Source organism: Myotis myotis, unplaced genomic scaffold, assembly GCF_014108235.1.
Source record: "Myotis myotis isolate mMyoMyo1 unplaced genomic scaffold, mMyoMyo1.p scaffold_m19_p_18, whole genome shotgun sequence".
NCBI classification, from domain to species: domain Eukaryota; kingdom Metazoa; phylum Chordata; class Mammalia; order Chiroptera; family Vespertilionidae; genus Myotis; species Myotis myotis.
The window spans coordinates 23,060,842-23,087,307 of record NW_023416322.1 but is presented as its reverse complement, the minus strand read 5'-3'; the positions used below and the strand labels follow the sequence as shown (position 1 = coordinate 23,087,307).

The following is a 26,466-nucleotide window of genomic DNA, read 5'->3' as shown; positions in this document are numbered from 1 at the left end:
GCATTCAACTCAATGATTTACTACAAAGATCAAATAAAATTTTAAAAGTATATATTAAAGCCCTAACTGGTTTGGCTCAGTGCGTAGAACATCAACCTGTGAACTCAAGGGTCCCAGATTCAATTCTGTTCAAGGGCACATGCCCAGGTTGCGGGGTTGCAGCTTAATCCCCAGTAAGGGGGCGTGCAGGAGGCAGCCCATAAATATTCTCTTTCATCATTGATTCTCTCTTTCCCTCTCCCTGCCTCTCTAAAATCAATAAAAATATATTAAAAAATAAATATATGTTAAAGAGCAAAGTATAATTTGATTTAAAGAATTCTTATTGCCTGGCCGGTTTGGCTCAGTGGATAGAGCGTTGGCCTGTGGACACAGGGGTCCCAGGTTCGATTCCGGTCAAGGGCATGTACCTTGGTTGCGGGGACATCCCCTGTGGGGAGTGTGCAGGAGACAGCTGATCGATGTTTCTCTCTCATCGATGTTTCTGACTCTCTATCCCTCTTCCTTCCTCTCTGTAAAGAATCAATAAAAAATATATTTTTTTAAAAAAAGAATTCTTATTATTGAAGAAACTCTGGAGTTAGTACTAAGAACAAATCTTTTGTGTACATTTTTTTTTTTTTTTTAGAATATCCAGCTAAATAAATAAGAGAACCTCTGAGGACTCTAAATATTGACTTCTATGAATTATAGTTGAATATTGAAAAGCAGATTAAGAGCTTGGCTGTTAGCTATTATTTCAGGTGTGTCTGTTGCCAAATAAACTCTTCCATTCGTCATAACAATGGGTAATACATTCCTTTCCAGAGAAGTGAGATTTAATGCTCTAAGTATTTTAGGCCAGGGTGAAATCCCTGGATTTTAGACTTGTGGAGACATCCCCAGGAGATTGAGGGACCAGCTAAGGTTCCTGCTCCAGTTCTAGAAACTCGTCAAAGACCCAGATGTCTCCTGGGGTCTAGTTCTTTGCATCCTTGGCTTGCAACTTTCTTCCTTTTGCTGGTAAAATGATTGTTGTTCTTCAAGGCATGAAGTAGGCATTTCAAGCAGGAAGAAGGGAAGTAAGTGCATGCTAGCATCTATTATTTTTATTGGGAAAATGGCAGCTTTCCTGGAAGTTCAACACTGTAGACTTCCACCAACATCTTATTGGTCAGATCCAGGTCACTTAATCACTCTTAGTTGTAAGGGACCCTGAGGAGATGAGCATTTATAGCGAGATACACTGTCCCCTGAAACAAAACTGGAGTTTGTTAATATAAAAGTAAGGGGAAATGGATATGGATAGGCAATTAGCCACGTTGGCCACACTCCCTCAACCCAATTCTGGCATTTTTCTCAAGAGTTCTGGTGCCCAGGAAGCCAGGAAAGTTGGGAGATTCTGTTAGTGACAGTTTTCTAAAGTGGCTTTTAGTCTAGCGGTCCGTCTTCCCTAAGTGAAGTGGGACAAGTTTCTCACCTCTGGCTCCTTTGCCAATCTGAATGCTCAGCAGTTCCCTGACTCAGTAGCCTCTCTCCTGGGGCAAGTAGGTCCTGCAAGGTAAAGATCTAACCATCATCCTGGACAGACTTTCCTGGCTAATTCCAGAAACAGTTGCCTTGAATGTGCCAGGACTATTTTGGGGCAAGATCCCCTGGTTGATGCTGGGCTGAGAGTTGGCACATGTGTTTTTCTACCCAGGCAAGTTCTCTCTGGAGGCTAATGGAGATGGCTGAGACATTCCTCTACACCAGGGGTCCTCAAACTACGGCCCGCGGGCCACATGCAAATACAAATATTGTATTTGTTCCCCTTTTGTTTTTTTACTTCAAAATAAGATATGTGCAATGTGCATAGGAATTTGTTCATAGTTTTTTTTTAAACTATAGTCCGGCCCTCCAACGGTCTGAGGGACAGTGAACTGTTCCCCTGTTTAAAAAGTTTGAGGACCCCTGCTCTACACCAGTGGTTCTCAACCTTGGCTGCACATTAGATTCACATGGGAGTCTTTTTAAAATCCTGATTTCTGGGCCTCATTAGATTCCCAGGTGATTCTAATGTGCAGCCAAGGTTGAGAACCACTGGTCTACACTGAGAAAAGTGTTCTGCCAATAATGCAACTATTAGACACTCAGAGAAAGAGGAAAACTTTGGCTTTGAGCTGGAGAGTTTCCTTGTCTAATCTCTCATCCTCCACATTTAATTTTTGGTTGAAATTGCATTTCAGATTTGCACATCCTACCATCCAGATTTACCGGACCACCGTCCCCTTCCTGGCTGGCTTCCCTGCGTCCCCAGTGGAAACAGATCTCAGGAGGAAGGCAGTGAGCAGCTAGAAGGTAGCCTGGGGAGAGAGGATGAGATTTGGCTCAAAGTAAGTGGCCCATATGTGTGTGTGTGTGTGTGTTTTGTTTATAAAAGCTGCAGATAGATTGTGCATGTGTTTATACACATGTATGCATACATGTGTGCATGTATATGTATGTATGTTTTTAAACATGATTCATTGGAATGGCTTGTCAGAATATTTCCTTTTGTCATCTCAGTGTGTTTACATTTTGGATTTGTTTTCACCTCTTTTTGAAATTTATGCTTCTTTTTAAGTAGTTTATTGAAGTGTGACATACAGGTAAGTGCCAAGATCAGAAATGCACAGATGAGTGAATTTTTGCAAAGTATACACTCTAACCACCACACAGATCAAGAAACAGAACATTAGCCCTAACCGGTTTGGCTCAGTGGTTAGAGCGTCAGCCTGTGGACTTGAGGGTCCCAGGTTCGATTCCAGTCAAGGGCATGTACCTTGGTTGCGGGCACATCCCCAGTAGGGAGTGTGCAGGAGGCAGTTGATCAATGTTTTCTCTCATCGATGTTTCTAACTCTCTATCCCTCTCCCTTCCTCTCTGTAAAAAAATCAATAAAATATATTAAAAAAAATGAAACAGAACATTAACATCACCTGCAAAAGGTTCTGTCATTCTCCTCAGTTATTATGCCACAGAGATTTTTACTGTTTGTACTTTTAGCACCATAGGTTAGTTTTGTCTGGTTTTAAACTTCTTGTAAGAACCTTTATAGTATGTACTTTCATCATTACAATGTCGCATTCCAGTGCAGAGATACATCACACTTTATCAATATTGATGAGCATGTGGATTGTTTTTAGTTTTTCTCTATTATATTACAAACTAGAGGCCCAGTGCATGACATTTGTGCGCTGGAGGGGGGGTGTCCCTCAGCCCGGTCTGCGCCCTCTTGCAGTATGTGACCCCTCAGGGGATATCTGTCTAAGCCAGCAGTCAGACATCCCCCGAGGGGTCCTTAGTGCTGCCGCAGAGGTCGGAGAGGCTCCTGCCACCACTGCTGTACTCGCCAGCCGTAACCCCAGCTTCTGGCTTAGCGGCACTCTCACTGTGGGAGCGCACTGACCACCAGAGGGCAACTCCTGCATTGAGTGCATCATAGCTACCAGTCGTTCTGGTCATTCCACCATAACAGTCACTGGGCTTTTATATATATAAACTAGAGGCCCGGTGCACAAAAATTTGTGCACTCGGGCGGGAGAAGGGGTCCCTCAGCCCGGCCTGTGCCCTCTCGCAGTCTGGGACCTCTCGGGAGATAACGACCTGCTGGCTTAGGCCTGCTCCCAGGTGGCAGAGGGCAGGCCCAATCCCTAGGTGCAGCCCCTGGTCGGGCTCAGAGCAGGGCCGATTGGGGAGTTGGGGTGCCCCCCCCTGTCATGCACAGAGCAGGGCGGATCGGGAGGTTGCGATGCCACCCCCAGTCACGCTCAGGGTAGGGCCAATTGGGGGGTTGGGGCACCGCCCCCGGTCACATTCCAGGCAGGGTCGATGGGGAGGTTGCGGCGCCAACCCCTGTCACGCACAGAGCAGGGCCCGTGGGGGGCGGTTGGGGCACCGCCCTCTATCACCCACAGAGCAGGGCCGATCAGGGGGTTGGGGCACCGCACCCTGTCACACACAGAGCTGCAGGGCAATCAGGGGGTTGGGGAGCTCCCCTCTATCAGGCACAGAGCAGGGCTGATCAGTGGGTTGGGGTGCCTTCCCCTGTCACGAACAGAGCAGGGCGGATAGGGAGGTTATGGCCCCGCCTCCTGTCACACACAGAGCCACAGGGCGATCAGGGGGTTTGGGCGCTGCCCCCTGTCACGCTGATCCCGGTGCCGGGAGGCATATTACCCTTTTACTATATAGGATAGAGGCCTAGTGCATGGATGGGGGCCGGCTGGTTTGCCCAGAAGGGTGTCCTGGATCAGGTTGGGGGTCCCCACTGGGGTGCCTGGCCAGCCTGGATGAGGGGATGATGGCTGTTTGCAGCTGGTCACACACCCTTCAGGGTGGGGGTCCCCACTGGGGTGCCTGGCCAGTCTGGGTGAGGGGCTGAGGGCTGTTTTCAGGCTGGCGGGTGACTGAAGCTCCCAACTGCTCCTTTTTTTCTTTTTCTTTTTTTTTTTATTCTGGGCCAGCTTTAGCTCTGAGGCTTGGCTCCAGCTCTTAGGCCTCGGCTGCTGAAAGCAGGTATCTGGTTTGTTTGGGTTCTATAATCGAAACACTGTTTCAACTCCAGCTCTGAGATCCTGGCTGGCTGAAAGCTGGTTTCTGGTGTTTTGTTTAGCTTCTATATTTGTAACAATGTTTCAAACTGAAAGCTCAGAAGCCGGCAGCAGCCGGTGGGGAATGTTGGAGTCCTCCGTCACTGAAGCAAGCAATCTTCATGTTTGCTTCAAGCTGCCTGGCTGCCGGCTGCCATCTTGGCTGGCAGTTAATTTGCATATTGCCCTGATTAGCCAATGGGAAGGGTAGCGGAGTGACACCAATTTGCATGTTTCTCTTTTATTAGTGTAGTTAGTTCTGCCATAAACTTTCTGTACACTACTTGTGGTGAATGTATAGAACTAGTTGAGTATATTTAGAACTGCTAGATCATAGGCAATTGACCAGCTTCAATAGATAATCCCACTTATTTTTTCACAGTAGTTGCATTCCCATCAGAGGCTTATGAATATTGCAATTGCTTCACATTTTAACCAAATGTGGTACCTGACACCTTAATTTCAGCCATTCTGAAATTAAGGGCATGTAAAGGATCCCCCTCTGGTTTCAATTTGTTTTGCTTATTCATTTTCTATTCTGTTCTCCTGATCTTGCATCGACATTACACTCTTACTTCCTGAATGTTTTTGATGAGTCTTAAAATCTGATAATGTAAGTTCTAAACTTTCTTTTTTCCTTTGAATTTCCATATACATATTATAATCAGCTTCAGTTCTACATGTGAAAAAAATAATCTGATGCAATTTTAATTGGGATTTCATTGAATTTATGTCAATTTGGGGAGAGAGTGCTCTTTTTAACATATTATTCTTCTAATATGTTGTTTCAGTTAATTAAATCTTTAGTTTCTCTTAACATTTTATAGTTGTCAGTCAAAAGGCAGTTTTTATTCTATCAAATGCTTTTCTGCATCTGTGATGTTCTTATTATTTTTTCCTTTGTCCTGTCACTATCTTGACTTTGATAAACTTTTAAATGTGAACCAATCTTACACACCTGGAAAAAAAAATAACAACTTGAAGGTGATGTGATGTATAATCCTTTGTCAGTAATTTGGGAAATGATTTTGTGGATATTTTAAGTGATTTTTCATCTGTGTTCATTAGAGCTTGGCTCCCAATTTTCTTATAGTTTACCATCTTGTCAGGTTTTATTATGAAGGCTAGATTTTACTTCCAAAAATAAGTTTCCTTTTTCTCCAATTCTTTGGAATATTTTATGCAAGGTCGGTATTAATTTGGGAGGTATTCATTAGTGACGCTATTTGAACCTGGAGTTTTCTTTGAAGAAAAAAATTTATCCTTTTTAAGCTTTCAAGATTATAAAATAATTCTGAGGTTTTTTTTAAGGTGATTTTTTTTTTGCACTAATTCCCTCTGGGCATCTTCATCCTTTTTGTCAGCACCACTTCTCTTTCACATTGACAAGTTTAAAGTCACTGAGCTCCTCTGGTTGGACACTTAGAATCTCTCCAATGACAGTGGCCCCAGCATTCCCACAGTCAGCTATTACTTCTATAACTCTGTTTACCTTTAATTCAGATTTCACCTCCACCATTATCTTTTCTTTTTTTTTTGTTCTGTTTGTTTGTTTGCTGCACTTTTATTCTTATTGGCAACTTTCCTCTTCTGATTATCAATTTTTGTAAAATGCCTTGTGGTTTTATCACTGGGAGATGGGGGCAACACAACTACACACTTTTCTGTCTCTGTATGAACCAAAGGGCAGGGATACAGTAATCAATCTGTGATAGACTTTGAAAGAAGTGATGGAATTGGTCACTGATCATGATTGTTCTAGTAGTTTTTTGGTGGAATCTTTAGGGTTTTCTATATACAGTTTCATGCCATCTACAAATAGTGACAGCTTTCCTCTTTCCAATTTTGATGGCTTTTATTTCTTCTTCTTGTCTGATTTCTGTGGCTAGGACTTTCACTACTATGTTGAATTAGAGTGGCAAAAGTGGACATTCTTGTTTTATTCTCGATGTTCACCCCTAGAGTGCCGGGGAGCACGATTGTGCTCCTGTCTTTCGCCAAAAGTGCCGGGAACGCTATCAAAGCTTCGAAATGGCATCCAGTTCTAAGTCTGCTTTTATTAGTGATGATGATATTGCTAAATATGTCAATGTAGTAAAGGTTTCCTTAAGTTTTTGAATATGTAACTTCATTTACTTGCGATTCATAATTTTTTTCCTAAACTGCTGTAAAATCAGCAAAAATGCCTTGGCAATTTTAGCATAGTTCCTAGGATATTGATTGGCACTCAGAGGATTAAGGGACATGCTGTAGTTTTTGCCCTTTGAGTACGATGCTGGCTATGTATTTCTATAACTTTCACTATATAAATATACTTAGTAGAGAATGTCTCCCCTTCATTGTTGGCACATGTCAAAAATTGCATTAGCTATTATTTATGAACAGTTACTTTTCCATGTAAATTTCAGAATAAGCCTTAGATAACTTCTTCTGCTTCTTGAAAAACATACTGGTATATATGAGCTGAAATAATCAAACACTTGATTTTCATCAGTTGACATAATCACGTGATTTTTCTCCTTTGATCCATCATTATGTTGAATCACATCGATAGATTTATTTTACTTTTTAGATATCAAATCATTTTTGCCTTCATGAAGTAAACTTGTTTTTTTTAAATATATTCTTGGATTTTATTGGTTAATTTTTATTTTGGATCTTTGCATTTTTTTTCTTATGTGGAATTAGTTTATATTTTTCTTTTTTTTTTTTTCTTTTTTTTTTTTAATATATTTTATTGAGTTTCTACAGAGAGGAAAGGAGAGAGACAGAGAGTTAGAAACATCGACGAGAGAGAAACATCGACCAGCCGCCCCCTGCACACTCCCCACTGGGGATGTGCCCGCAACCAAGGCACATGCCCTTGACCGGAATCGAACCCGGGACCCTTCAGTCCGCAGGCCGACGCTCCATCCACTGAGCCAAACCGGTTTCGGCAATATATTTTTCTTTTTTGAATATTCAGATTATACAAGCCTTATGAAATTGGAGTTTCCCCTTTTTCTAATTTTCTGAAATGACACGTATCAAATAGGAGTTACCTGTTCCTTCAAAATTTGGCAGAACCCACTTATAAAACCAATTGGGCCTGGGCTTCTTAGAGAAAAGATTTATGATTGTCATTTAAATGATTTTGGTTTTTATTAAAATATTAAATTTTTCATTTCTAATTTTGGACTATTTGATATTTCCAGAAATGTATTAATTTCTTCCACATGTTCAAATTTAGTGCTGATAGTTGTTCATAATGTATTTTTATATTAGCTACAGTTATCAATCCCTTTATATTACATATTTTTGGACTTTCTTTTTCTCTTTTTTTTCTCCTTGATTACTCGTGTCTGGGATTTCTTCAAAACTAGCTTTCAGTTTTCTTTCTTTTATCATTCTAGTTTGATAAATCACTGATTTCTATTCTTATCTTTAGCATTTCTTCTCTTCCGGTGTCTCTGGATTTATACCTGCATTCTTTGTTAGCTTCTTGTATTGAATCCTTGAATAATTTGTTTTCATTGTTCCTTAATTTCCACCCTCAAAGTATACCGATAATTGTAGCCTATGAATGTCAACATACATAACTTTCATTATCAATTGCCCTAAGTATTTTAAAATATCTCATAATTTCTTTTTAAAATCATGGGTTTTTAAAAGCATTTTGTTTGTTTCTAGCACTGATTTTTCAGACTATAACAACTTTATTGTGCCAGCTGTGTGTCATTATGGAGATTTTTATTTTTCCTCTTCTTCTTGGACCTACATTTTATTAGGAAGCACTTAAATAGTGAGCCTTTATTCATTCGGAAATTAAGGACCAGTTTGTGTTAGAAATGTGTATTCTCTATTTGTTGGTCAAAAAGTGTCTACCCACCTTAACATTTCTCTCTCTCTAGTTTGTTAAAATTATCTATAATATCCTTCCCTCCATTCCTTTATTCTTTTTTATTAGTGTTCTCTGTTTTTCTTTATTTGATCTGTTCTTTTCTTTTATTGTGCCTTCTTATACTTTTCAACTTCAGATTGCAGAAAAAAATATTTCAGATAAACAGTGAATGAATTTTAAGTGTAAATAAGTCCTACTTTAGCTTCAAGACATACTTATGCTAAAAAATTACTTGTTGCTCTGATATTAAAATTTCGTTTTTGTTTGTTTTTCCCAAATCAGGCAATCCTTCTAATTCTTTTTAATTTAATCAGTCAGGTGACAATACTCTACTTAGAGATTACTTCAACCATCCAGAAAACCATCCAAATTTCATGATTTAGTAAAAAAGAAAAAAGAAAAAAAAGCGTTTATGTGTAGAAGGCACCAAGTCCAATTATTACTTTGAATTTTTTGACTTTATTCATAGGAAAGTTGACAAGACCCTTTGTTAGAGACTGTTTACTTTTGCATGGAATTCTAACAATATTAGTTTTCTGAATTTTCAGTCTGGCATAGAAAAGGAGCAACAAATTAGTAGGGAATTTAAAAATTGGGAGGAAACATGTACTCAGAGAAACAGTATTTAAAACCCTGTCTTTGCCACTAACCAGTCAAGAGACTTTACATAAATCATATAATTTTCTTGGGCACCAGTTTTCTTAGCTTTAAAATGAAGTGTTTGGACTAAACAATTCATTCCAGGTCTGCATTTTATTTTAAGCTTGATGGTACATTTAAAAAAATGAGATAAACACATATTATTAATAAGAGAACAGTTTTAGGTCATCAGATGCTAAGGGCAAAAATAGTTATATCCATTGATGGCTTTAGGGCCTTGCTGCTCAACATTCAGTTGGCATTCAAGAGCATTTGTGGCACCCAGAGCAAGGTAGAAATGTAGAATGTCAACTAGCCAGAGAATTCTCTATTTAGGAAGGCAGGATTCCTAGTATATGTTGGAATTATTTCTGGACACATGATTGAAATTTCTAAAAAGCTTTTGCCTTTCAAAAGAAAATCTTCTGTTTGGAAAATTAACCTATGCAGTTCCCCGCATTGCCTGGGGAATCCCGAGAAAGCAACGATGACTGTGTATATATGATTTTTTATTTTTATCCCAACCTAGCCTGGTATATTGAAAGAGGAAGGGCATGTCCCTGTGCCTACACAGTTAATCCCCAGAGAGTAAAGCACTCATTGTCCACTTTCCTATCTGATTACTGCTAATCTAACTTTTTATTGATTTTCATGGAAGCTGTTACAGGCTTGGACATGACAACTGAGCAGACTCCCAGCATCATGAATAATTAAGATAGCACTTCTTAACCAGAAGGAAGCTTGCCTGATTCTTCAGAGTGCTCCTTCATCCCCTCACCTATGCATTCTTGTTCCAAAGAGAACCCTCTCCATCTATATTCTATAATACCTTGTCTCTTGTCTCTTGCTCAGTCTTTGTCAAAAGTGGAGTTTCCCCAGGATTCAGACTCTGAGATGAAGTGTTCCATGCAAAGATTGATCAAGAACTTTCCTTGGGATCAACAGCTATCGGGGAGTGAAATAAATAGGAATAGGCAGAGGGAAAAATAGCCACATGAAGCCATCAGCATCCCATCCACAGGAGTTGGGATGGTGCTTTTGAATTGGCCCACCTGTACCACTCACTTCTATCAAAAGGCCATTGGACAGGGATTTCTGCCCTCTCCCATTCCAGCAAAGTGGCCTGACCTTGTAATGGTTTTCTTCTCTGAGGCCAGTTTCCAGAAACAGAGTGCTCAGTCATGAAGGAGGGGGTCTGGGACAGACCACAGCCTTCACTAAAGATTTGGTTTTGTCTGTTTCTGATACCCCTCAGTCCCACAAGTTCTAACACGGAGTCTCTACGTACTTAGCCCTAATGTCTAACATCACAGAGAGGAAAATTCTTAGGAAGAATTGAGCCAATGAGTTGATTCTGATCTGAACCTTCCACTGACTTGCCAAAGCACACGTTTTAAATGTCTCCCCTTGGACAGTGAGGGTCATCATGGTGGTTCCCTGTTAACTTTACAGAATGACCTCACGCTTCTGAAAAAAGAGCCACATAAGCTCACGGTGTTTATAGCCTCACTTGTACTCTGAAGGAACAACACAGAACATCACCTGGGTTTTGACCAATACCAAGAGAGAGAGGGGTTTGGACAAGGGAATGAAGTTAAACCAGGTTCAAAACTCACTCGCATTTTGACTCACATCCTCTGGTATGGAGACTGCCAAGACAGCTCAGTGGCAAGAGGCTAGTTGCCTCACACCTTTCTTTTATCTGTTAAATTTGGACTTCAGCTGAATTCCCTAAAACTTTGAAAGTTAATCTCTCCCTTGTCAAATTTCTGAAATCTACACAGGCCGCAATGTTATTAGGGGGATCCATATAAAATTTCCAATATTTGATAATTTTTCATCTACAAAAAGACATATGAGTCAACCAATAGTGCAGGAGTTCTTAATTTCTTTTGACAACTTCCCTCCCAGTTGGACTGCTAATGGCTTTTAAAGGGTTCTCTTAGCTCCCTGAAATTGAATGAAACTTTTAGGCCTACGTGTTTGTGTGACTTCATTTTGGGAGGTAGAAGGGACACAAATGTCAACACATTTTTTAAGGAATCTGTGATTTCCTGCACACCCCAAATTAACAACCATTGGGCAGTCAAAAGAATACAGAACAAAGTTGGAAACCTAAATTCCTGCTTCTCTAGCATTTAGCTAGAGGAAGTCACTTAAGCTACCAGAATCCTGCTTTTTCCACGTCTATAATATAACCTTTATATTCTGGGGATATTATAGAACAAAAATCTCAAATAGGAGTAGAAACCCAACAAGCCTGATGGAGGCTCTGGCACAGCATGGGATCACACTTGGCAAACTGTCAAGTGCGACACAACCAGATTGGATGTCTGCCCACCTCATCCTATTCAAGGGCCTCCCCATTCTCTCTGAGCCAGGAAGTGCCATAGATCAATGAAGATTAAAAGGCACAGGAAAAATAATAACAACCCTGTAACTAACCAAAAGCATCCTAAAACCTCAAAGAAGATTCTTTTCAAGTTTGTGGTATAGTTTCAGGGTCTACTCTCCAGTGACCACCACAGAGGATGACCTGGAAGTTGAAATGCTTGGCTTGGGAGTATATTGTTTCTACCCAGCAGACACATTGAAGAGGGTTTCTTAAGCCCAAACAGTTCTGTGCTAGGGAAACATTCTTTCAGCTTTGCCCTCACGAGTGGCCAGAAGTTAGATCCGGTGGTTAATATGCAAGCTTTGGATGAAAAAGCAACTGAGGGTGTGGGACTGGTTTTCTACTTCTGTCTGTAACTATCCATCCGTCTGTCCGTCATCCATCCTTCCAATTTATGTTTTCTCTGTTTCAAAGTATTTTGCAATGGATTCACTGAGCTAATTTCATTGACAATCCCTCTATCTTGAGAACATTCCTCAGTCCCAATAATCACTCATTTTTCTAAAAGATCTCACCTCCTTTCTGATGTCCACCTATAGTTTTTCTTCTTCATAAGAGCCATGTTCAAATTCATTTTATGTCGCCCATGTATGACATGAATTTAGTTTCCTTGTTAAGACAAATAATAAAACCTTATAGATAAAGCTACAATTCTCTTGCCCTCTTGGCATCTTCCTGTTTTTTTCTCTTGGGGCATGCCAGATGCTCATTTCAGAACTGAGTAATCTCCCTAAAGGTGCATCTGAGGTGCTTTGTCCTGAAGGGGGTAGGGCCAGCTATTCAGACAATGCACTTTGTGTGGCAGTTAGAAGGGTGTCCTACTTGTAATGCCAAAGGTGGCATGGGGGTAGAATTAGTAAAAGCTTCATGTGGCCAAATTTTCTGCTTCAGTCACTGACTATCTTTCATATCTAGGGACACAAAATTCATTATTTTTATGAAGTAAAAAATAGTTTGGACTATTATATGTATTAAAACAGCTGTGACTTGGCTATGGAAAGATAACTTTTAAAAATATTTTGTGTTTGAATAAGGAATACACATTTAATATTCTAATTATACTGTAAATTCTAGAAGTTTATATGTATAACACAAGTATGTTATATATGTGTGTGTGTGTGTATATATATGTGTGTGTGTATATATATGTGTGTGTGTATATATTTCAGAGAGGAAGGGAGAGAGAGAGAGAGAGAGATAAAAACATCAATAATAAGAGAGAATCACTGATCAGCTGCATCCTGCATGCCCACTACTGGGGATGGATTCTGCAACCCGGGCATGTGTCCCAACCTGGAATTGAACCATGACCTCCCGGTTCATAGGTCGATACTCAACCACTGAGGCACACAGGCCAGGCAAAAGTAGGTTTTTAATAATTGTATATTGAACTGAATTTCCTGAAAAGTCTCATAAAAGAGTTATAGATGTATATATAATGTATTTTTCATAGATTCCACTTATAAAGTAGAGATACATTCCAAACCAAGAGCCTCAAATATTGCCAGTTTCTATGGAAGTAGAACCTAGAGTAGCAACTCACATTTCTATAAGGACCAATTTAAAATAGTATATACAGTTCAGAAAATCACAATTCTCTAGATGCTAAATGTGCAGATATATGTTTCATTTAAAAATGTTATTTTTTTATCCTTGTCTTCCTGAAGTATAAACAAAATAGAAATTTTTTTTTTGAAATAAGAATTATTGAACATTGAGCCCTTACTAGATGATAAGCATTGTTCTATGCGTTTTTAGATGATTTCATCTCATCCTCATAGTAACCTCGTGAGATTGGTAGTATGTCTGTTTCTCAGGTGTGGGGAAGAGGGACCTTAGGCTTAGAGAGGAGAGATGATGGGTTGCTCAGATTTACCCAGAGAGTTAAGCGGGAGCTCAGAATCAAACCCAGGGGTCTGCCTGGCCAGCCCTCTCTCCAGAATGGTGAACATAGTTGGTCCATTTTATCCCACTCAGATTGATTAGGCACATGTGTGCAGATTCAAACTAACCTCTGATTTTGAGGGCCCAACAGCTGTATGAGAGAGTTTGTACTTACTTGCTGCTGTTATGGGGCCTATTTGTTGTTTCGATGAGAATGGAATTTAGTTCCCTCTTCTGTGTCGCTCTGAGAAGAAATACCCGAGTGGGCATCTTATACCTTTATCAGATCCTTGCCTTTCTTTGCTTTGTTTATCCCTGCTTTCCGCTGCCTCTGTCTCCTTTGTAAGCCTCACCTGTGTTTTTTCTGCTAGAGCCAGGGCCTGGAAATCCTGGCACAGCCACATTCCACAAATGGAGGCTCAGAGAGGGACACTGCTACCAGGAGCCGGCTCCAGGGTTCAAAGTGATTGGTATTCAAAGACCCTTAGAGCAAAGAGACACATTTCTGGAAGATGTAAAATGAGTTGGAGGTTTTGGGAACAGGCCCTCAGGACAGAGAAATCCACACCATCAGGCCTACCCCAATTAGTTTCATGTGGATGGTGTCTGCGTGGGACCCTAACTGAAGGTGGGAAGACTGGGCTTCTTGTTCCTTGTTGAATCCACCCCACTCTTCAAGTCTGAGGCCTTTGGGGTAAAGCCACCAGGTCCATGTTTAGACTCTGTCGGTTCCTGGTTCAGGAAACAACCCAGAACTTTCTTCCAGCACTCAGTCTCTTTTGTGGTGTGTGAAAAGGAAGAAGTTGTGGGCGTTCCCAGGGGACTTTGATGTCCTTTGCAGCTAGAGTTGAGGGCTTTGCGAGAAGCGAGACTGTTGGTTACCTTACCGTTTGCTTCATGTCTAGCCCTCATCCAGCCAGGGACAAAGGACCTCATATTGCAAGCCATACATAATCTATGGGTCTGGATATTTCTTAAGTTGTAAAGGAATATTTATTACGTCAAAGAGGGGAAATGAAAAAGGGAGGAAAGACACTGTAAAAAGAGAGTGTTGCTGGTCTTTCCCTCAAAGGAGGAGAGGAAGAAGGGAGACTTGTGCTCCATCAACCACTGCAAATCATAAAATCCCCTAATTAAGCCAGCAGTGCAAATGAACACTATAAACACACCACCAAGACTTGGGGAAATTTAGTCTGCGGACAAGGAAGAATTCTCGTGAAAATGGAAAACATGATTTACTTTTGAGAGGAGGTCCCTGCCATTCCATGTGGACCTCACTTTTACTCCAGGGACAGTTTTCCTGGGCTTCATCACCCTCAGAACCTGAAAAAAAGCTAGAAATGTACACAGGTTCTAACAATGTAACTCCCAGATAACACCAGGGAAGGTGGGAATTCCTTCTCAACAGAAATTAAGAGCAATGTTGAACATACCATACATTATATAGATGATGTACTATAATGTACCACTGAAATCTATGTAATTTTATTAACCATTGTCACTCCAATAAATTCAATAATAAAAAAGAAGAAAAAGAGAGTCAAATCCACTTATGGTTTCCTAGTATGTCCCTACTTTATTTGCTATATAATTGTCCTTCTACAGACTAAAATCAATCTGCAATCAGTAAACAAATATCTGGAATATGTATGTAATCCAAAGGGTAAATAAATAAAGTCCTATATAGAAAAATAAAAGCTCCCCTGTGAAAATCAGGAAAAGAAAGAATAATGTTTAACTATAGGAAATTAAAATTACCACCTCAAATGATTTCAGTGTAAAAAAGCAGCAGTCCGGGTCATCCCCACTTCTTTGATGTTTTCTTTCATATTAAAGGATTTCCAGGGATAAGACTTCCATAGTTCACTCTGAAAGACTATTTGATTGTTAATCAGCCTAACCATGGAGGCATATTCTTTATAAATAACTAGGTTTTTCTGTGCCTCAGTGTTGGCTTATTTTCCAGCCAAGAATAGGACATACATACTTGGCGCACCAGGAGACCCACATAAGAATAAACAGTTCGGCAGCTTCTAATATCACACACAACAGGCTCCGCAATAACCTCTCCCCATGTCAGAGTTCATGTACTAAGTGGGAGGTTCTGATAAAAATGTTAGGAGAAGATGGGGAGGTGGGGAAGAATAATTAGCTGGGCTGGATCAGAGCAAAACATTACCTCAGTGACCGTCTTTGTCCACCACTCTCACTGTGGAAACAAGGAGGTATTGGCTGGTCCTGTGGTGCCTTACTGTCTCTTTGAATGACCTTTCTGAGGCATTTAAAGAAAGACTGGTTGAAGCAAAGAAGGAACAGCTGAGGCCAGAATTCCCAGAAAAAGATGGGAAGCTCAGTAGCTGAAAGTTATCTTCTTTCCGTCTAATTTTACTTAACTTTTGCTGCGACTTTGGACATCTTTGTGTGCCTACTCCACATTCTTCTCATTTGTAAGGGAGAAGGGAGCTCTTACTTAATGTGTTTTGATAGACCATGGAGATAATGGCTCACACATTTCTGTGCTTATGCCTAGGTGTGTTTCAGTAGACCAGGAGTGGCCACAACAATTTTTATTTTCTTGACATCTGATGGCCTGGTATCTGGGAAACGTCAGCGGCCCACAGTGACTGTCCACCTGACTGATATCAGTGGAAACAACCACTCTCTTGGTGAGTTTGACAATAGGGCTACTAGAAGACAATCCATAGACCAGGAGTCTGCTCCATATCTGCCTCTGATATTGTTTGGGACCTTAGGCATGTTACACAGCTATTGAGAAGTTAAAATGAATACTAGATATGAAAAAAATGGTGCTACATTAGTGATTTTCAACCTTTTTCATCTCATGTCACACCAAAAAAAAATACTTTTTTTGCCAATATGACCAAAAAAAGAAAAGGTATAATTTAGATTCATCCACACTGGATGGCTACTGTGTTGGCTGTTGTCATTTTTTTCATTTGACAATCTGAGAGACAAGAGGTCAGTGCCTCTGACTAAATAGTCAGGTATTGCATGGTTTAAAAATTCTTGCAATACACCGGTTAAAAATCACTGAGCTACCTGAATGGCTTAACGTATGATTTATGTCCTTATTTCTCTCCAGGAATCTATGAACTGTCATGCCAACATAACCCACTGGTTGTCAATGTGACCCTTCACCCGAATGTCCTCTCCCACCTTACCGCCTCTGTGCTGCTGAATTTCTCATCCCCATTCATAGGCATCTCAGCAGTGGCTCTCAGGACAGCCTCCCACCTGAATCCTTCACTTCCTAATGACTGCGTCCCAGAGCATGAGGGGCAAAATCATCAGGGACAGAGGTACAAAGTCCTCTTCCTTCCTTTCTTTTCCACGTAGCTGTGATGAGATGCTATCAGTTCCATATGCAGCATTGTGTATGAAGTGAGTGCTTAATCACTAACTATAAAAACAGGCTAAGAACTGCTAAAAAGACATAAGAAGTAAGCAAAGAACCATTGGTAGAAGGCCTATTTGGGTTTTATATTTTGTTTTTCATTTCTTTACTGAGCATAATATTTTATGTAAATATTTAACATCTTTACAAGGTCTTAAAATATTTTTTATGTATAAAACCACTGCCTTTAAATTAATCTTGTTATATAAACTGCCAAAAATTTGTGGCCAAAAACCCAGTGTTCCCTAAGCAATCTAGGCTTTCTCACTTGCTCCCACCTGAACAGTGTATTTAGCAAGGCTAACAGTTTCCAAGGCGTGTGATATAATCAAGTAGAGTTACATATGGAAAGCAAGAATATGTTAGCTACATGTGTCTTTTTGAGGACATCTGTGTTTGTCATCATATAGATAGACCTTTCTTGGACTTTAGCCGAAGGTAGTGGAGGAACTCTAATCCTTAGTGTTGGAGTGCCTAGATTGGCCCTGATGGGGGAGCACACCAAACACAGTAATCTTTGCCATAGTTGGGCTGGACTCATTCTATGAATGGTCTGATCAGTTGGGTGGGACACTAGGTAACAGGTTCAGTCCCTCAAGGAGTGTGGTCCCTTAGGCAATTGGGATCACAGTCACAAAAGCTTGGTTTCCAGGCCATGATCCATCACCAAGGAGAAAGTCTGATACCACCATACCCAACCTAGGTATACAAGAAACCCAACCATAGTTATGGACTAAGAGTAGATGTCACTAGTATAATATCTTAATTATCTTATGTCGTGTAGCAAATTACACCAAAATGTAGTGGCTTAATCACAATTTGTGTGGGCCAGGAATATCGATGCACATCGCTGGGTGCCTGTGGCTCAGAGTCTCTTATGAGGTTTCCATCCAGCTGTTGGCCAAGGCTTGGGTGCAGCTGGAGAATTCACTTCCGAGCTCACTCCTATGGCTGTTGGCAAACCCCAGGAGATTGGCATCCAAGCTCACTTACCCAGGTGCAGACAGTGGGCATGCTCATGAAGGCGTTGCTCTGCTCCTTGCTGTGTGGGCTCCTCCATAAACTGCCTGAATGTCCTTATGACATGGCAACTAATGGTCCAAGTGACAAAGAGAGCAAGAGCATTTGAGTACATGCAACTGTCCAGAAGTATGCCACAGTCCTTTTATAATATCATGTTGGAAGTGAATACCACTATGTCTGGTATTATCTATTCCTTAGTAATGTGTCAATAAGTCCAGCTCATGCTCAAGGGGAGAGATTTGCATCAGGGCATGGACCATTAGGGGCCACCTTAGAGGCTATCTACCCCATGCAGTAATAGTGGTTTACATTTGTTAAGTGCGAACTCTGTGCCAGGTATTATTGCAAGTGCTGGGGAGAGAGAAACAGTATGTCAGGGTAATGCACACTGGAACATTAGCTAATTTATCTGCAACTCCTAAGTCTTCTTAGTGAACAAACATCATCACATATTAACACAAGAATGTAGACTATTAAAATAACATTGCTTACTAGAATTATTGCCTGTTTCTCATGTGTTTTCAAATTATTTTCTCCACTGGCTCTACCTCTGGCCTCAAGCCATACAGAATCTTTCTAGGTCCTTGAAACATGTGTTCTTGATGAGCTTCATGTCTTTGCACATAGTGTTCCTACTTTCTTGAATGCCTTCCAGTCCCTGTCCACTTAAACTCATGCTTCACAATCAGGATTCACCTTCTTTAGTGGAGTTTTGGCAGACTCCCTCCCTGCCTCCAGAGGGTCTCGGACACAACCCACACTCTACAAAAGCATCTATCACACTGGGTGGTAACTATTTACTTGCAGTTTGTTCCCACTAAACTCTGAGCAGCCTGCAGTGGGGATTCTGCTCAGTATCTCTCAGTACCTAGCAGAAGGCCTGGCACATAGTAGGGATCAGAAACTGTGTTGAGTGACAGTTACAGACTTTATCTCTCAATGCTCCATGGAAGAGAACTGAACAAGCAAGCCCGAAAAGTAGAAATCACAGCCTCAGTAGACTCAAGAGACAGGGATTCTCACTATTGCAGCTATGACGTTTTGATAAAGAGGTTGATTAACGGAGACTATTGCTGCACTGCTGCTAGTTCTTCACCTATTTTCACTTGGCACTAGGGGAAAAACAAGTTTCCTATGCATGCATGCAAACCAGCAGAAACAAGATATGACTCTCCAGTATACATAGAGTGTATCTGGAATGCATAAGCAATTCCAAACCACGTCTGACTGACAGGAACCATGCAAATTGGCTTTTCCTTCTCCGCCAGCAAATCAGTGCAATAAAGTAAATTTTGATACACAGGGAACTGAATAGATCCCATATATTTGCTTTTGGAACAGATTTAAAATCAGTATCCCTCCATACTCTGAAAGATTAGAAGAAGTCTTTCTGCATCTTTGTATCAATCACAATTGTAGATGTAGATAGACCATAATATGAAACCCTCAAATTCTGGGCACAGTGAGAGGGATTCCTGAATTCCTCCTTCTTACCCCTTATGACCTGAATTCCATTAATACTAAAAACGGGCAAGGGAGAGTTGACAGAGGCCTGGCAGTAGAAGATGTGTTAGCCATTTTGCTTTTAACAAGTAATGACCAATGGCCTGTCTGTCCTACCACATGCATCTTGATACCAGCCTGACTGGCCCACAGAGCCTCAGTGGAGGCCAGTAAACCCATGTCTGTCTCTCCAGTAACATTCACGATCCTTGGCTTGGACCCATTGGCTTTGAACTCTCTCTTCATCTTGTTTCCCATTCTGCTTTGACAGCTACACAGTTTATGACCCTTTGGGCTTAGTGTACTGATAATGACCCTTTGGGCTTAGCGTACTTTAATGAAAACCGATTTTAGCGCTCCAGGTTTTGGCCATAAGTGCTCAATAAGATCTCAAGTCATTCTTACTTTCTAGCTGTTTCCAGCTCTAGCCACTTTAGGGAAAGGCCCTACATAATATGCCATAACTTCCCATGAGTTAGAGCAGCGGTTCTCAACCTGTGGGTCGCGACCCCTTTGGCGGTCGCCTAAGACCATCCTGCATATCAGATATTTACATTACGATTCATAACAGTAGCAAAATTACAGTTTTGAAGTAGCAACGAAAATAATTTTATGGTTGGGGGGTCACAACATGAGGAACTGTTTTAAAGGGCCAGAAGGTTGAGAACCACTGAGTTAGAGTATCAGGTAGATCCCCAACCAATCCAGGACTGTGTTGATGACTTTGGAAAGTGGGAATCATCTTTTTGATCAATGCAGTGGGAGAGTGTGTTCGAAATATAACCCACACACTAATAGGTTAATTTGCCTTTGAGTGCATTTGCATGTAGAACTCTGATTATCAGAACTCTGATTATCAGAACTCTGATTATCTACTTTGGAAATTCACAAGGTCAAGTCCAGAAGAATTCACTAATAGTAGAGAATCACTGATGGGCATGTGGTATTTGCTATGACAGAATTGTTCTTCCAGTCACATGAACCCAGTGGAAACATTGATTGTAACTTCTCTGACCCTAACTAATGGTGTATCCACCAGATCCTGTGTTGACTCTTCTGAAGAACATTATCTCCTTTCCCAGGGTGTGGTCTCATGACAGTGGTTGAAACTTCTGACTATGCATCTCTTTTTAGTATTTGCACTTTCCCTCCTATTGATTTTTCTTTCTACCTGCTCTAGAAAAGGTTGGAAATGTACTGTAACCTTCCAAACAAGTGTGCTTCTTTCACTTTTTCCTTGTATTTTAAGCAGTACTGGTTTTTTATACTTTGATGTGGAATAATTAGGTGTATAACTGCCCATGACTGTTTCGTCTTTATTAGGATCAAACCTCTTGCCAATCCTTTTGCCCCTTGAAATGCTTTTGTCTTTGTATTCTACTTCATCTGGGATTAAAATTTCCATCCCTGATTTCCATTTGTTTGATAAATATTTGCCTTTTATTTTTAACCTTTCCTTTTCTTGACTGCCAGTGAGCCCAGGGCACATTGCTTCATGGAATTGTTTAAAATGACAGTAGGATTTCACTGTATAAAACTGCTCCAAGATCTTATTCTGAAAATTTATCTATTGACCTCAAGCCTCTGGTATTCTTAGGACTCTAGCATTTTTCTCTTTGGGGCATTTATGTCTCAGGGTCCAATGGCATTTGCCAATTCTCCCTGCTCCCTTCTCCCATTCCACCTGACCAAAATTGCTATATTACCTGACCTGAAGTTTTGAAATAGTAAAGAAAGGGCAGTACTGATGAGGACTGATGGATGCAGAGCATATCTGTGACCCTTGAAGGTCAGTGTCCAGTTTTCTGGTCTTTACCTGGGCCAAGGAATGAAGAAAGAACTTCCCATTTCCCTCTCTTCTTTGAGTGTGGCCCCATTCCTTATTTGCTTTTTCTTCAGAAAAAAAAAAATCCATGCTTGGGCTTCCAATGATGTTTCTCAATTCAGCTTCCATACATTTTAAAATCAGGAGGAAATCCTCACAGATTCCAGCTGTCAGTCTTAGTTTTTGCTATTGATAAGAGTTTTCTTATTATTTTTTTTGTAGTGTTGGTATGTAAGTGGCAACAAGGGAGCAATTATTTCATAGTATTCATGTGAGATTAACTGAGAATGAGATGTGGAATTTGTAGTACGTTCTAATACCCCATCATTGCACACAGTCCCCATCATTACCTTTTACCATCCTCCCTTTACAAGATGTGCCAGGGATCCTTGAATGTGTTGCTTCTCAGCTCTCAAGCTGTGTCTGGGTGCCATCCTCTGTAACACCAGAACAGGAGAGTGACTCCAGAAAGGGAGTGACCCTTTGCCAGCTGGCATGATATTAAGTTTTGTCAGTAGAGGGTTCTGGAGAGACGGCAGGAGGACGGAGCATCTCTTCGTGGTTTTGGTGTGCTGTCTTCCCCTTTGCTGCTGTGATGTGTTTGGCAGTGTTTTGTGCAACACTTACAGTCAAGGCCAGCAGCTGCTTGGTGTTCCCAGTTGGATCTTTGTCATAATCAGCCAAAGGTGAAAGCTCATTAGTTATGATCCCACTGCACTTGAGGGATTGCTAGCATCCCATTTCCCACTGGCAAGGAGCTGAGCATTGTCAGAACCAATTGGTCCCCAGATCCTGTCTTTGTAAATCTGTCTCCCATTATCACTTCTGGTTCCATTCTGAGTTAGTCTGGGTCCAGTCAGGGCACAGCTACAATAGGGAAAGTTTAATATAAATAACCATTAACTAGTAACAGAGGATGAACTACTAAGGGGTATGGAGAACTCTAATTCATAGAAGAGCGGCAGATAAAGCAACTCTTACTTTTAGGGAAAAGGGAAGAGTATCAAAGGAAGGAACAAATGTGAAAGAGGCTGTGGGAGGATCTCTATGGAGAGAGTGGGCGGTGGCACTTTGGGTGGCAGGGAAGTTCTCTGAAGTTTCACAGGCTGGGGCTGATGAGAATGACACCCCCCAGTGGGGTGCTGCTGATCAGAACTCATGAGGAAGCTGCTTGCTGGACAGCTTGCCTTTGGGGCACATGAAACTTTCTGAGGAGCCATTCCCTGGCGTACATTTGAGACCTGCTGGAAAGTCAGCTAGGGTGCTGGTGGGACTTGATGGGAGTGTAGGATGTCACTGAAACTTGTTAAGAGGCCAGCACCAAGAGTGAAGGACTGAAGCTCTGTTGGACATCGAGTGCAGCAAAAGCAAGGAGAGATGCCCTTTCTTCTGCAGTGTCTCTCCAGTTACGATATGTCTCCTGGAAAACATGATGTGATATTAACTGGTGAAAAAGCAACATTTGCATGGCCCATCTCTGGGCAACGAAGGGTGGATTTGGAACTGAGAGGCAATAAGTTGGTAACTGGCAGAAAAGGTCAAGAAACCCCTTTCACTCTACTTTTTATATTTCAGATAAGATTTTTTAAAAAGTTCCTAACTTTAATAATAAGACAACTTTTCAATATAATGCCTAAGTAGATTGACCTCACTAGAAATGCACATTTTCTTTTTTTAAATTTTTATGTTTTGACCTTACTTGAAGTCCAAGGCAAACATAAAGTATAAATACCTCATTAGCTTATTCAGTGTAAATACACATTCTGATTGAGATGGAAAACAAGTAATAGATACTCATAAATATAAAACTTAATGGGTTCTGAGGTTTACCTTAAACTATAGCTTATCAAAGCCAAGTATTCTAACTTAAAATTGAGTGTGATATTAATCTTTTTAAATGAATATCTACATGGAAAACTGAGTTCTTTCTTCTCTCTCTCATTCTTACTCTCATCCTTTCTCATTCACTTTATATAGTCATGCTTTGATCCTTTTTTATCATTGTGGATAATTGATTCATGCAATTATTTAGTTCTAATACAATGTGTGTGTGTGCGTGTGTACACATTGTATGTACATAGCTGTATTTCACTTTAAGAAAAAGAAAGGCTTCTGAAAAGTTTAAAGTAAATGGATTTGTAAAACTATTCTATATGGTGTGTGTGTGTGTGTGTGTGTGTGTGTGTGTGTGTGTGTGTGTGTGTGTATGTAGAAAGAGATAGACTATGCATCATTTAAAATGTTTACCAAGTGCCTACAGTTGCCAGGAATCATTTTTCAATTGAGGAAACTGAGACTCAAGTGCACAAATTCACCTTATTTGAGATTAGCACAACAAGGACTAGAATTCAAGTAATTTGTGTTTAGTAAAGAAAGTTTTCATTATATGAATGGAAGACTGTTTCAGAAATATACTCATGTCTACTGCTGTCCAAGAAACACCACCACCCTCCCTCACACTATATTTGGATTGGGGTAACAAGGGCTTAACTGACCTTGGGATAAATAAAGAGCACCTCTAGTTTAAATGTGTTTATGTAAATGGCATATTTATTTTGAGGAAACCCTGAAACCAAGAAATGTAGATGTGGGTTCCAAGTAATGCAGGTACGCTAGTGATCTTTGATGAAGTAGGTGAAAAGGGTGGAATTGAAAACATACTTGGGACTTTGGGGAAAGTTCAGGAAATGAATTTCTAGATTAGAGCAGTTTTATGGGCAGAATCCAGGGGACTTGGGGTCATTAGAAAAAGAGAATTTTTAACCCAGCTCCATTTGGGTCCTAGCTCAGACAAGAAATAATTTTGCTTCTCATAAGAGAAAATCAGAGAAAAAATATTTCACTCTCTTGGAGATTACTACAAGTGCAGGTAAGCCAGAAAGGGGACCTACAATTTTGAAAGCCTGGTTTATGTGTGTATTAGTTGTCTATTGCTACTACATACTCGTCAGCTTAAACCAACACATATTTACACTCGCAGTTCCTGAGGTCAAGATTTTTAGACCAGTCTTAACTGGATCCTGTGTAAGGTTACAGTGAGATGTCAGCCAGGACTGGGTTCTCATCTGAAGGCTTGAGTGGGGAAATCACAGGGTTTTTGGTTCTTGGTTCTGAAAGGCTGAGGGTCTGTTTCCTGCTGGGGGTGGCACTGAGGCTGTGCTCAGTTCCTTGTCACACAGCCATCTCCCTTGGCCAGCTCTCACATGGCCGCGTGTTTCCTCAAAACCATCAAGAGAGAGGATCTCTCAACAAGGATAACTTTCAGTCTAGGCAAAATAATCAGAAGTGACATTGTCTTATTTGACATATTCAGGTGCTTAGAAACCAGTCACAGGTCCTCCCCATACAGTTGAGGAAATGATACGGTGTGGATTCTAGGAGGCAATAGTCATGTTCAGCTCATTATGTTAGCTTAGACTAGTTGAAAGTGTGCATAGACCTTGGAGTTGTAAGCATCTAATTGTGTGTCTCCTAACCTGACAGAGGCACATACTATACTTATGTAATTTTAACTCACCACACAGCCTGGGCCACAGTGGGCATGTGAGGAATTTGAATGCAGGACAAAAGCATGAGGGAAGAACAGTAATTCCCAGAGTAAGGTCTTCTCATAGACTTTGCCCAGTTCTTGGTTGGTCAGATTGTCTAAGCTACCTTCTATCAGAGAATGTCCTCTCAGTTCTCCACTCTCTAGATATACCACCTTTGTTTTGTGAGTGATCCTTACCCATATTTTGTTCCCAAGTTAATTTCCCCCTTATTCCTAAGCCTGAGCCACCTTCAGAGCTCTGTTCTTTGTGGCTCAACTGGAATTACTATAGTATTCATTCATGTAATTTTAATTTAGTAATATCAGTTTGTTTCCTAGAAGATTATAAAATTATATAAAACCTAAAAAAAATTTGTGGTTATTTTTCAAATGATCTGTATCATGATTATTTTCATAATGTTAGATAATTGAGAGTTAATTGTTTTAGTAATTTTGGTCTAGTGTGTAAATGAGTGTGTGTGTGTGTGTTTGTGTGTGTTTCATTTTATGTAAGGCATTCTTTTAGAAAAGGCTAATGTCCTTGTTTTATAACTAAATTTTAAAAATGATTTAACTTTTTAAATGGAAGTGCCATTATAAAGCTATTTTTTTTAAGTAAAAAATAAATGTTTTTGGAAAGAGTAGTATCATCCCCAGATTTTCTCCTCTTTCTTTCCTTTCTTTTTCCTGTATAAATCTTTTCCTATTTACTTAAAACATCCTAAGCATGGACACACAAACTGTGCTTCCCCAAGCAGGCCTGTCATCCACCAGGCCATCCATCACCCGCCAGGATAATCAAAATCTCTAGTGGATTCTCCTTCCCCCATAGTTAATGGACAAATCATTCTGGGAAAAGGAAGTTGGGCTAGAAACCTAGGGAACAGTTGACTCTGAGTCAAGAAAAAATAACAAACACACACAGTGTGCTCTTGTATGATTCTATATTTAAGGCAACAACTTTTAAACAGATTTACCTTATACATTAAAAACCCTTACTATTAAGCTATTATTGTGGACATCATAATAACAATAATATTGGTGTTCAGCTTCTAACGCTTGTATATGTAACATAAAAATGCACATAGACATTATTAACATACTTGCTATGCTGTTTTTCTTTGCTGGTGTAAAGGACAGGATCTGTAATTTAAAAACTGAGTATTCAAAGCATAATGTAGATCTGGGTTGGGTTGGATGCTCAGGGATCAGTTGTAAGTTTCCATGCATGTACATTAGTTTAGGCACTGTTGCTTTCTCTGTGCAGCCTTTGTTCTTCAAGTTCTGTTTCCTGAAGCAAGGACTACAAAAAATAAATAATACTTAGGAAAACAACAACAATTAGTGATCACCAAGAACTTAATTATTTTCTGTTTGCAATGTATGAACTAGTGTAACATGCAGGGTTAATGTCGTCTGAGGCTGCCTTACCCCACCTGCCTTGCCTCTTCAGAGCCCTCTTTCATGGAACCCCTGTGCTGTGCCACAAAAGATGTCTTTAGCTTGAGAAAGCTTTTCTCGAAAAGGTGGATCTGATGACGGAGAAGACAGAGCCTCTGTATCCCTAAGTCAAGTACAGAGGATTTCTGGGTCACCTTCCATTGTACATAGACTCAGAAAGCACAGGAGCTTGCTGCTGGGAAAGGCACTATAGATTTTGGTTGGGGGTGGAAGGGTGTGGTAGAAAGGAAAGCAACTTTCCCATAGAACTTCCTTTCTGTGACTTTAGGAATTCCAGAGAATTTGGGGGAGGAAGTATTCTCTTGTAGACTTTGCCACTT

General features: G+C 40.5%; 1 protein-coding gene across 1 annotated transcript in view; it reads left to right on the top strand.

Annotated features, from left to right (window-relative positions):
- PAPPA2 (pappalysin 2) overlaps nucleotides 1-26,466 on the top strand; it is a 241,901-nt gene that overhangs the window by 137,840 nt on the left and 77,595 nt on the right. Inside the window, exons 11-13 of the mRNA XM_036344757.1 lie at nucleotides 2,208-2,354; nucleotides 15,921-16,056; nucleotides 16,494-16,710. Of these exons, the coding sequence (XP_036200650.1) occupies nucleotides 2,208-2,354; nucleotides 15,921-16,056; nucleotides 16,494-16,710 (500 nt within the window). The remainder of the gene's footprint in view (nucleotides 1-2,207; nucleotides 2,355-15,920; nucleotides 16,057-16,493; nucleotides 16,711-26,466) is intronic.